The sequence below is a fragment of the Aethalodelphis obliquidens genome, unplaced genomic scaffold (genome assembly GCF_003676395.1).
Source record: "Aethalodelphis obliquidens isolate GAN/ISIS:26980383/991018 unplaced genomic scaffold, ASM367639v1 scaffold108, whole genome shotgun sequence".
Classification (NCBI taxonomy): Eukaryota; Metazoa; Chordata; class Mammalia; order Artiodactyla; family Delphinidae; genus Aethalodelphis; species Aethalodelphis obliquidens.
In genome coordinates this window covers 241,395-254,188 of record NW_020838052.1, presented here as the reverse complement: position 1 = coordinate 254,188, position 12,794 = coordinate 241,395, and the positions used below count along the sequence as shown (strand labels likewise).

At 41.9% G+C, this 12,794-nt stretch overlaps 1 protein-coding gene across 6 annotated transcripts in view; it reads left to right on the top strand.

Annotated features, from left to right (window-relative positions):
- The window catches only part of PHF8 (PHD finger protein 8), a 108,172-nt gene that overhangs the window by 21,883 nt on the left and 73,495 nt on the right, over positions 1-12,794 (top strand). For all 6 annotated transcript variants that reach the window (XM_027096817.1, XM_027096818.1, XM_027096816.1 and 3 more), the window contains 5 exons: positions 7,500-7,585; positions 7,976-8,084; positions 10,192-10,352; positions 11,213-11,354; positions 12,075-12,261. In XM_027096817.1, the coding sequence (XP_026952618.1) occupies positions 7,500-7,585; positions 7,976-8,084; positions 10,192-10,352; positions 11,213-11,354; positions 12,075-12,261 (685 nt within the window). The remainder of the gene's footprint in view (positions 1-7,499; positions 7,586-7,975; positions 8,085-10,191; positions 10,353-11,212; positions 11,355-12,074; positions 12,262-12,794) is intronic.

Sequence of the window (12,794 nt, the reverse complement as noted above, 5' to 3'; positions counted from 1 at the left end):
ATACTGTACAGAATGCCCTGATTTGTTGTAGAGATTAGATGTGTTAATATATGTGTGATAACATATTCACAGTTCACTTTTCTCCTCAACTCCTTTTATGCAGGCTTCAAATTCTCTCACCATCCCCTTACCCTGCTTTATTTACTTTATAAATAAAGTAAATATACTTTATTTACTATAGCCCTTATGAAACTGTTTTGGTACCATCTGTCTCCCCCTCTAGAATGTCCACTCCATGAGGGCAGTAGCTATTTTCAGTCAATATTTATTGAATTTATGCACCCACTTACATCCAAATACTGAGTTCCTACCATGTGCCAGGTTCTGTGGCACATGTTGGGGATAATTCATCTTAATCTTGAGACCTGGTGCTGTGATAATTGTCCTCTTTACTAAGGAAGCAAAACAGCATTTAGGAACCTTGGTCCGGGTAATAATCACTGAGACAGTGCAGCCAGAAGCCTGATTTTCATCCATATGCCTTCCTGATGTGAGATATTATCTAGCCCAATGAATTGGGTTGAATAATAAATAAAGCAAGACTGGGAGATGGATAAGGTGAGGACTTGGGGTGAACAAGAGATGCTGTCTGCTGTATGTAGTAGGGGCAGATAGCAAGTAAATGGGCAGTTGCAAGTCTGCAGGGTGAGTGCTGAAATATGGATAGTTAGGGGGGCGAGGCATGGCAGTAGGGAAGAGGAAGGGAAGGAATGTTCTAGGCACAGGGAGCCATGTGTGATGAGTCCCAGAGACCAGAAAGAGCATGGTGCTGAGAGTCGAGCTGGGTTTTAGAGCAGGGCTGGCTTCATGGGTGTGTGACCGCTGTAGTCACACACAGCCTCATATTTGGAAGGGGGCTCCATGCCCATGCTTGAAGTTTAATGCTCTGTGGTTGTAGTCTTGCAATTCTTAATAATTTTACCTTTGAATTTGTGTTTTGTATGTGAGGTTCCAGGGACAGTGGAGTTTGTCCTGGGGACCTAGAGCTTTAGCTCACCTGTGGTCCTACCTCTTGCTGCCTCCCTGAATGGATTCTCGACTGGCTGCCTGGGTTGCGGGGCCTGGGTGCAGGTGCTGGAGAGTCAGGGTCAGGTGCATGCACCCTGCACACTAAGTCATAGCGCGTGGCCCCTGAGTGCCTGTGAGGGCCTGCGCTTGCCCCTTGAGTATCCCCATGCCCAAGGGAACATGACAGTAATTAACAAATAAAAAGCCCCACGGCAAGTTGAGAGAGATCATGGAAGAGAGGAAATAGCTTTTCTTTGTCAACTGGGGGCCCCTGATTTTCATTTGCACCAGCCCCACAAATTTTATAGCCTATGCTATGTGTGAAGGGCAAGAGGTGGGGTCTTTTAGGCCATGATAAGTTTATACTTTACCTTAAGAAAAATAGGAAGCATGTGAGGGGTTTTGAACAAGGGTTGACAGGATCAAATTTACATTTTAAAAAGATCACTTTGGCTGTACTGTGGAGAGCCATTTGGGTGAGGACAGAGTAGAGGCCAGGAGCCCAGTTAGGAGGACAGGATAGTAATCCCAGTTAGAGATAATAGTGGCCTGGATTAGGGCAGGGGCAGTGAGGATGACAGAAGGATACAACTGATGGCCAGTTAGGAGATAGAAGTGATAGGACATGGTGATAACTTGGATGATAATAGCATCACATACAGAACACTTACTCTGTACCAGGCAGTGTTCTAAACACTATATAAATTAACTCATTTACTTTTGAGAGCAACATTATAATACACATACAAATTTTTATCCCCACCTTAGAGACGAAGAAACTGAGACATAGAGTTAAGTAACTTGCCTAAGATCTCACAGGTAGTAAGTGGAAAGTATAGCTAGGCTGTAAACCCAGGCAGTCTGGCCCTAAAGTCTACAGTCCTGAGCTTGAATACCTACTCAGGGTGTAGTGGAGGGAGAAGGTGAGAGGCAAGTCATCAGTGGCTGCCAGGTTTCTGGCTTAAACACCTGGTAAGGTTATGGTGCCTTAGAGAGGGAGCAGGTTTAGGGGCCAAGCAGGGGGAGAAATTGAATTGGACGTGTTAAATTTGAAGTACTATGTAAGTGGGCTATCCAGTAGAAATATCCAGGAGAAATTTCAGGAGAGGGTCTGAAACTCTGCAAAGAGATCTGGCTTGCAGTTATAGTTATATAGAGGGCACATGGAGCCCTGAGAGTTAGTGAAACCAATGAGAGAAAGTGAGGAGAAAAGAGAGCCTAGAAAAGAGGACCTAAGAAATGTCAACATTTAAGGAGTGGGCAGGAGAAAAAGAATGCACTGGGAAACAGAGCAGCCAGACACATAATTAAGATCACATCACATCCCTGCTCATAATCCTCTGGTGGATTCCACCCAGTTCTTCACTCAGGTAAAGCCAAAGTCCTTTATGATGTCCTACAGCTGTGGTCCCCAACCTTTTTGGCACCAGGGACCGGTTTCATAGAAGACAGTTTTTCCACGGACCGGGGTTGGAGGTGGATGATTCAGGCAGTAATGCGCACGATGGGGAGCGATGGGGAACGGCAGATGAAGCTTCCGCTTGCTCGCCACTCACCTCCTGCTGTGCGGCCCGGTTCCTAACAGGCCACAGACCGGTACTGGTCCAAGGCCCGGGGGTTGGGGACCCCTGGCCTACAGGACTCTACTGCGTGAGCCTTTCTGACCTATTATTGTCCCCTTTGCTCTCTCTATTCCAGAACACTGTCCTCGTCTAGGCACACTCCTGCCACAGGGCTTTTGTACTTGCTGTTCTAATTGGGATGCTCTTCCCTCATATACATATGGCTTGCTCCTTTACTCCCTTCAGGTCTTCATACAAAAATTGTTTTGTCAGTGAGTCCTTCCCTGGCTTCCCTACCCAAAATTTCAACACCACTGTCATTCCCCTCACCACCCAGTGTGTGTATGTATACTTACATATACATGCATACATATTCCCCTTCCTGCTTTATTTTTCTACTTAACTCCTCTATCTAACGTACAATGTATTTCACTGGTTACCCTGATTTATCTTGCTTCTTGTCTGCTTCACCCACTAGATTGTCAGCTCCATGAGGGCAGGGATTTTTGTATGCTTTGTTCTGTGTCTTTGTCTCTCCAGCACCTAGACCAGGGCCTGGCAGATGCTCATTAAATGTTAGCTGGAGGGATGGACCCCGGGCAAATGGGGTGTTATGGAAGTCAAGTAGAGAGAGCACAGGGTCAGCACTGTGGTAATGCTGCTAGGAGGTCAAATGAGATAAAGGAAGGAAGTACTTATTGCATGTTTCAGTAAGGAGGTCAAGATATCAGTGAAGTCTGTTTTAGAGAAGGTGGGGACTAAAATCAGACTGCAGCAGTGGGTGAGAAAGTGTACACAGCAACTCAAAAAAATTCTTTTTATAGGTTTGGCCCTGGTAGAACATCTCTGGATAGTACAGTGTGGCTAGGAGTAGGAGAGAGACTTTTCACTGTATACGCTTCTGTACCTTTGGAGTTTCATAAAATGTATAATCAATACCTATTTAAATAAAAGTCATTGTGAAGCTGCATAGGATTAAACAAAGAAGGTATTTAGCTCTGAAGTGGCAGAGAGGGGCAGAAAGGAGGCAGGGAAGGTCTTGCAAAGATCAGTGAGCTAGTTTAAATGCTATTGTGAAGGGGAAGGTAGAGAGGGAGAGGTTGAAGATACTGCAGAAAGAAGAGGGAATTTATTGAGAAGGTAAAAAAAAAAAAAAAAAAAGATGTGACCCAGGTGGAAAAGCTGACTTTACAAAGAAGGAAAGATAGTTCTTTTGTTGTAACAGGAGGAAAAGAAGGATGCAGAAGGAGGTAGATTTGGTGTGAGAAGTTGAGGTAGTTCCCATCTGATTACTTCATTTTGTCTAAGAAGTAGGAGGCAGGGTCATTTGCTGAGAGAGAAGAGGAAGGCAGTGGGGGGTCAGAGATTTGAAATAGCTATTGTGGATGATGGTGGAGAGAACTGAGCAGGGAAATACAGGAGAATTGTCAGGCAGCATGACCCAGATTTTTTAAAATAGACTTTATTTTTTAGAGTAGTTTTAGGTTCCCAGCCAAGTTGAGTGGAAGGTACAGAGGTTTCCCATATGCCTCCTGCCCTCACATGCATAGCCTCCCCCGTTATCAACATCCCCCACCACCAGAGTGGTACATTTGTTAAAGTAGATGAACCTACATTGACACATGATTATCACCCCAAATCCATAGTTTACATCAGGATTTACTCTTGTTGTTATACATTCTATGGGTTTGGGCAAATGTATAATAACTTGTACCCACCATTACGTCATTTTAGTAGCAGAATAGTTTCACTGCTCTAAAAATTCTCTGTGCTCTGCCTGTTCATCTCTCTTCCCCCCCCAATCCCTGATGACCACTGATCTTTTTACTGTCCCCATAGTTTTGCCTTTTCCAGAATGTCATGTAGTTGGAATCATATAATATGTAGCCTGATTGGCTTCTTTCAAAGTTTCTTTCATGTCTGTTCATGGCTTGATAGCTTTTTTTTTTAGTGCTGAATAACATTCCATTGTCTGGATGTACCACAGTTTATCCATTCACCTACTGAAGGACATCTTGGTTGCATCCAAATTTTGGCAATTATGAATAAAGTTGCTATAAACATCTGTGTGCACGTTGTTATGTGGACATAGTTTTCAATTACTTTGAGTAAATGCCAGAGAGCACAATTGCTGGGTTGTATGGTAAGAGTATGTTTAGTTTTGTAAAAAACTGCCAAACTGTATTCCAAAGGGGCTGTTTTTTGCATTCCCACCTGCAAAGAATGAGAGTTCCTGTCGCTCCACCTCCTGGCCAGCATTTGGTGTTGTCAGTGTTCTGGATTTTTGGTTATTCTCATAGGTGTATAGTGATATCTCATTGTTTTAATTTGCATTGTCCTATTGATACAGGATGTGGAGCACCTTTTCATATGCTTATTTGCCATCTGTATATCTTCTTTGGTAAGGTGTCTGCTCAGATCTCTTACCCATTTTTTAATCAGGTTGTTCATTTTCTTATTGTTGAGTTTTAAGAGTTCTTAAGAGTTCTTTCTGTTATATTTTGGATAACAGTCCTTTATCAGATATGTCCTTTGCAAATATTTACTTCCAGTCTTTGGCTTGTCTTTTCATTCTCTTGACAATGCCTTTCACAGAACGGGTTTTTAATTTTAATGAAGTCCAGCTTATCAGTTCTCATTTTTCATGGATTGTGCCTTTGGTGTTGCATCTAAAAAGTCATTGCCAAACCCAAGGTTATCTAGATTTTCTCCTATGTTGTCTTCTAGGAGTTTTATAGTTTTGCATTTTATATTTAGGTCTGTGATCCATTTTGAGTTCTTTTTTGTGAAGGATATAAGGTCTGTGTCTAATTCCATTTGTTTGCATGTCCAGTTGTTCCAGCACGATTTGTTGAAAAGACTGTCTTTGCTCCATTGTATTACCTTTGCTCCTTTGTCAAAGATCAGTTGACTATATTTCTGTTGATCTATTTCTGGGCTCTCTTTTCTGTTCTATTGATCTGTTTATTCTTTCATCAGTACCACACTGTCTTGATTACTGTAGCTTTATAGTAAGTCTTCAAGTCGGGTAGCATCAGTCCTCCAACTTTGTTCTTCTCCTTCAATATTGTGTTGGTTTTTCTGTGACTCAGATATTTTGGACAGTGTGAATTTATTGTGGCACCAATCCAATGGATGATTTTTCTCTAGCCATGTCCAATGGTCCAATGTTATATAGTTGGATTGAGCCAGGGTTGGGATTTGCACTTGGGAGTGATGTAAAGGCAGTGGGGCAAGTGAGTTGAAGGTATCTGTAAGAGAATGGTTGAAGTGAGGAATGATGAAATCTATGAACTAGATAGGGAAGAACGGTGAAGGCAACAGCAGTTGAACAGGTGAAAAGTAGGATCAAGGGATTTTTGAGGGCAAAGAACAGGTGTAATGAATGAGAGCTGGATGGATGTACTTGTGGTCAGAGTGTAATGTATGCATTTCATATTCCAGAGGTGAAGCAGTTGCAAGTGTTGACAAGGTCTGGGTGATGGCCATGAGAGTTGGTAGCTGAAATGGGAGTGGAGGCAGCAGTCTCTGAAGATGAGAAGGTCAATGAGCTAAGAGGCTGGGATATTAGGCCTTTATATCCATAATTATGTCACGTGGGAGGCTGGCAGGACTTGGGATGAAGAAGAATCTGTGAGCAGGTTCTTCAGTGAGTGAAGAGGGTATGTTGGGGAGATGAGTAGCTGATAGTGAAGAGGTATGTTGGGGAGATGAGTAGCTGATAGTGAAGAGGAGTGGGAAGAGCTATTGTTGGATGATATGAAACTCAGAGGAATAGGAGATCTTACACAAGGATAGAGGAGAGATGATCTCAGAGTCTCACTGGAAAGTGAGGGGGATGTTCACCCCCAGCCCAGCCCTGAGTTAGAAGGGTCTGGGAGAATGTACAACTTCTACCTGACCGGGTTCTAACACAGTGCTTCTTAGATTATCTGAGGTGAAGGACCCAGGGTATTTTGGTTTTTTTTTTTTTAAATTTCCAATTCATAATAGACCAATCCTTTTATAAAATAAAATGTCCTCAATTTATTGATGTGCAACAGGTTTACAGGGTTAGCACTCGGGAAGGTGGTGGGGTCCTGATCCTAGGAAGTCAGTCTTAGCCGAAATGGTTGGAACTCTGCCTTATTATTATGCTCCCTGTTCTCTGTGGCTGACCAAAGATTTTAGGAGATCTTAGCCAGAAGTTTTTTGGAGGGCTGCCGATGACTTCTTTGACGAAGAAGGCTTTAAATTTTGTGAGATTACCAGCTCACATACATGCAAACTCAGATTTTCAAAATTAAATAAATCTTTCTCAGACATTACAGTATGAAATAAGTAACACATGTTCATTGTAGAAAATTAGAAAATACATTTAAGAGAAAAATGGTTACCATAATCCTTCACTCAGAGGGAACCACTGTTGACTATAAAATACTATTTTCATTTAATAAAGTAAATAGCTCAACAAAGTTTAAATGTTTGATTTTATGTTGAAATAATATTTTAGATATATTGGTTAATAAAATATTAAATTATTATTAAACTTAATTTCACCTGTTTCTTTTTACCTTTTTAATGTGGCTATTAGAACATTTAAAATTACATATTTAACTCACATTATATTTCTACTGGACAGCACTGCTCTAGAGTCTCTTCCAGCTTTGACCATTCTGAGTCTTAATGAAGCTTTATTGTCTGTACATTTTTAGCTCTGTCATAATTATTTTAGACCATTTGGTCCAATAGAACTTTTTGCATTGACAAAAAAGTTTGATAATCTGCCCAATATGGTAACCACGTGTGGCTACTGAGCACTTGAAATGTAGCTAGTGTGATGAAGGAACTGCATTTAAAATTTTACTTAATTGTGTACTGAACAGCACAGTTCTAGACCTTACGAAAAGTAAAATTTCCACAAACCTTGTCTGATTTTCTCTTTTCTAGTTGTGTTGGTGTTGAAGAGGAGAAGGCTGCTGACATTGACCTCTACCACTGCCCCAATTGTGAGGTCTTACATGGGCCCTCCATCAGTAAGTAGATCTTGGAGTTTTTAAGAGAAGGCAGTCCAGAGGAGAGACAAAGCAAAGGAAGCTTGGAAGGAAAATTGCCTTTTTGTCAGTGCTTCAGATTTGTCTCTCTTGGGAAATAGCAGAAGCCTGTGTAGGCCCTGCAGGCCAGCAGCTGCTCCACTGAGAGGGCAGAAGTGCAGAGTTTCACCTCCCTCCCTTACTTAGGGATTCCCCAGAGGAAGCACCTATCCTCACCAAGAGCTTTCCTGAGACTGTGAGGGCCTCCTTGACTCCAGATGATGCAAGGGGTTGTTAGATTGGAAGAGAAGCAGGATCTGCTGAGGCGTTTGCTCTTGGAACCATAGCTTGTAGCCATTTTGACTGACAGTGTCTTGTCTTTTACTGACTTAGTGAAAAAACGCCGTGTATCTTCAAAAGGCCATGATACACACAAGGGGAAGCCAGTGAAGACGGGAAGCCCTACGTTCATTCGAGAGCTTCGGAGTAGGACCTTTGACAGGTGAGGACCCCGTACTCCAAGGGCCAGTGAATGCCAGGGCTCTGGGAAGCTGGGGCCCATCTCTTCCCAGCTTTCCCACTGGCTGTCACACTGGGTACCTCCACCATCTGGGGATGTCTGCAGGGCTCTGTGAGTTCCCTCTGGGGAGGGATCTTCTGTTTTAGTCAGTTTCTGAGAAACATTGCTAGAGTTTCATTTGATGTGCAGAGTACATTAAGGTCCACTTGTAGAAACTTTTGGTAGATAGGCAGTTTTCGCCTCAGTCAGGAGAGGATATTTACATGCACCCAGGGAATGCTATAACTAGAAGGAGTCTTAAAAATCAGAAAGTTTAATTCTCTCATTGTAGAGAAGATGAAACTCTTTGGAAAAAAATTTTTTTTGAGTAGTCATGTATTTCTTTTAAAATCAAGAAAAAAGTTTTTTCTTTTAGAAAATTAAGATGGGCTTATTAAATAAATTACTTGAATTGAGCAAAAATAGTGTTAGAAAAATTAATGAATAAAGCATTCTCTTTTGCTTAGTTTTTAATTCATTTGACCTTTTCCAGCTTTCCTATAATTGAAGTGTTATTTAGGATTATAAGTGTTTCTTCAACTTAATAAATTTTGTTTTATTTATTTAAAGGCAGTGAGTCTCCTTTCTACCCCAGACCCCTCAGGTCCCTTCTCCAGAGTCAACCAATTTCTTGTGCATTCTTTCAGAAATAGTTTTTGCTTATACAAACATATGTGTGTGTGTGTGTGTGTGTGTGTGTGTGTGTCCCCTTGTTTATTAAAAAACACAAACAGAAACACTTATTGTTCTACATCTTGCTTTTTTTAAAATCTAAATTATGGAGATCAATCCATAACAGCATATACAGATGTTCTTCATTCTTTTTCATGGATGTTTAGTACTCCACTGTATGGATGTATAATTTATTTAACCAGTCCTCTGTTGATGAATATTTAAATCAATTCTAGTATTTTGCTATTAGAAAAAAAATGCGCAGTGAATGTCTTTGTACTTAGGTTTTTGCATATGTGGGTGAGTATATGTGTAGATTTACTACCTAAAAATGAAATTGCTAGGTCAAAGGGTATGTGCTTTAAAAATGTTTATAAATATTGCCAGATTGTTTTCAAAGTGGCCACACTATTTCATACTCCCACTAGACAATGTGTGAGGGTACCTGTTTTCCTATATCCTGGCCAACACTGTTTATTATCAAACTTTTTTGCCTTTCTGATAAGATAAAAAATGAGATTTCATTGTTTCCACTTGCATTTCTTTAGTTATGAAGGAAGCATGTCTGTTATCGTACATTTATAAGTCATCTTTATTTCTTTCTCTGTTAACTGCCTTCTCAACATTGTTTAACAGTTTTTCTGTTGGGTTACTGCCTATTTCATACTGATTTGTAATAGCTTTCCTTGCAGAAAATTTTAATTTTTACTTAAATTTACTATTACTATTTATAATGATTACTGGGCCTTGTCTCTCCGATAATTTTTCTACTACTCTATGGCCTTATTTTTTCTAATTTGATCTTTGTTCCATCTAGAATTACTTAAAGAGTGAGATAGACTTTGATCTTAATATTTTTCCAGATGTTTGTCCCAACACAATTTGTCAAATAGCCAGTCTTTTCTCCAGCATGATTTTAAGAAAACCAGAAACTCCTGTTTTCTAGTTAATGAAGTATGTGTGTCAAGAGAGTGGCTATAAAAATTGTTTTTGTTTTTAAATCAGTCTTTTCTCTTTATTTGCCAGTGTTTAAAATGGGGTAGTGCTGCTCTGGGTTAGAGTAATTTAGCTAAACTTGTCAGGTATGTCTTTTCTTCCTGGGCAGGCTGTTGAGTGATTTCTTCCTTTGTCATCTAGAGAAGAGCACCATATTGACAGGCTATCCTGGATTTAGCTTACCACCTCTGCCAGTGACCTGGCTTCTTGCCTTCGACAGGTCATTTCTTCCCTGGCAGGTGAAGTTTATGCCACTCATTAGTTGCCAGCCAACATTAGGTCCCCTCAGGAAGACCCCACCCTTTGGGTGAGTGACAGCATCCAGTGAGGCCTTCAGTAGCAGGGCCTCTAGGGTTCAGGCTTTCTCTCATGTGGCCCACAGCTCAGATGAAGTGATTCTGAAGCCCACTGGAAGTCAGCTGACCGTGGAATTCCTGGAAGAGAATAGCTTCAGTGTGCCCATCCTGGTCTTGAAGAAGGATGGATTGGGGATGACGCTGCCCTCACCATCATTCACTGTGAGGGATGTGGAACACTATGTTGGTAAGCACCACAGACCCTCTTAACTGTGACATTGTTCACTCCCATCAAAACGTATGACCCTTCCCCTCCAGTCTACGTTTTGCATTTCCTTTCTAGCCATCTTGGGAATTTGAGGTGAAGTGCCTTGCCCAGAGTCATTCTTTTTTTTTTTTTTTTTTTTTTTTTTTTTTTTTTTTTTTTTTTTTTTTGCGGTACACGGGCCTCTCACTGTTGTGGCCTCTCCCGTTGAGGAGCACTGGCTCCGGACGCGCAGGCTCAGCGGCCATGGCTCATGGGCCCAGCCACTCCACGGCATGTAGGATCTTCCCGGACCGGGGCACGAACCCGTGTCCCCTGCATCAGCAGGCAGACTCTCAACCACTGCGCCACCAGGGAAGCCCCCCCGAGTCTTCTTAGGCAAAGCTGGAACCAAAATCCTAGCCTACCCTTCCTTTTCCTCCTAACACACCACAAAACCCCAGGCTGAGCCCCATCTTTTACCTGGGGAATTCCAAGGATTGTTATGGCCTCTCTGTCCTCTGTTGAGATGAAAAAGCCTTTGACTTTTGCCCTCACATGCTAGTTGTGTTCTGGACATGAGTTTTGGGGGATAGGAAGAGAAGTGAGGAAGCAGGGCCCAGGCAGGTGGATAGTACTGTGAGTGAGACTATGTGTCAGGCAGTTCTGTTGCCTTAGCAGGCCTGGACCTGGCACATAGATCTAAGTAGAGTGTGAGGAATACCTACCCCCACTTCCCATTTATGCACATACAAATACAGTGAGAAGTTTTCAGTGTAAGGTCATTTTAGGGACTGGTTAGGGGATGTGAGAGTCTTCTCTGATCTCTGGGACTTGGTGCAGAATCCATCTCTTTACTCCAGGTTCTGACAAAGAGATTGATGTGATTGATGTGACCCGCCAGGCCGACTGCAAGATGAAGCTTGGTGATTTTGTGAAATATTATTATAGTGGGAAGAGGGAAAAAGTCCTCAATGTCATTAGTTTGGAATTCTCTGATACCAGGTAAGAGGGAGAGGGGTAAGTAAAAAGCCTCACAAAGTGCCTAGGACTTGTGATATACTGAGTGTATATTAGTGTTCCTTTCCCTTCTTCCCGGTGGTTTCTTCCTTTGGGATGAGGAGCTGGTTTATACTTTCTAGGGTAGCTGCTCACATTATAACAACCAAATCATATTTCTCCTTTACAATTTCTAGCATAGGATAGATTATACAGTAGCTATTTTAATTTTTGTTTCCTTCAAGATTTAGGACAGCTTTCTTAGACCTTTTTTTGGTGTTTAGATTGTGGCATGGTCACCGTTTAACTCCCAGGATAGGTCCTCTGTCCCACGTAAACACTTCTTTACCTGGAACTGAGCCCTGAGAGGTTTCTCTAATTGTTCCTCATAAAGAAGACACTACAACATGGGGACAGTACAATACTGTTATACACCATGTGCCAAGTGAGTGGACCCGGGTGTGGAGATTCTGAGCATTTAGTGGAGGAAATGATCACCTTTGACTGGGGAAGGCTATGGAGCTGGGACTTGGGAATTCCAGAGCTGAGTGGAATGAGGATGCTGACTGGACTTACAAAAATAAGTGTCCTGTGTGCTCTTTGGGATTCTGTGGAGAGAACTTCTTTCTCTTATCTGAGTCTCACTGGGATGGGGGGCATTTTATTCAGGCTTCAGCCTTCAATTCCCAATCAGCTGACATCTGCTCTCCACCCCTTCCTTGATAGGCTTTCTAACTTTGTGGAGACACCCAAGATTGTTCGGAAGCTCTCATGGGTGGAGAACTTGTGGCCAGAGGAGTGTATCTTTGAGAGGCCCAACGTGCAGAAGTACTGCCTCATGAGCGTGCGGGATAGTTATACAGACTTTCACATTGACTTTGGTGGCACGTCGGTCTGGTACCATGTGCTCAAGGTAAGAATGGCTATGGCTTCTGAAGACAGCCAGGCCTTGGGCCTCCCTGTTTGTTTCAGGTGGCAGCATAAAGACAGGCTGCTAAGGCCTACCTGCATCCCAGATTCTATTTGGGTGACATTTCAACATAACTGCTCTATCAGGGTTGGGTACTGAGTGGATATGCCATATAAATTGTCTCTACTTTACAGTTTTGATGGTTAACTTTTATTTTTTTTTAATAACAGCAGATGCCTAAGGTTTTCTCTGACTGTTATCTTAATTGAACCAATCTGTACTCCTACTGCTATGTATGGAAATGTCCATATTTACTGCAGACATTTCTGGTAACATGAGAAATTCCCTTTCCCCTCCAAGTTTATTGAGTTATAATTTGTATACCATAACGTTCACCTGTTTTAAGTGTATAGTTTGATGATTTTTGACAATTGTATAAATAGTTGCATGACTGCCACCACCATCAAGATAGAGCACGTATGAGATGGTTTTTTTTAATGTCAGCCTTTCTATAGTTTCCCTTTTAGTGGTCGTTA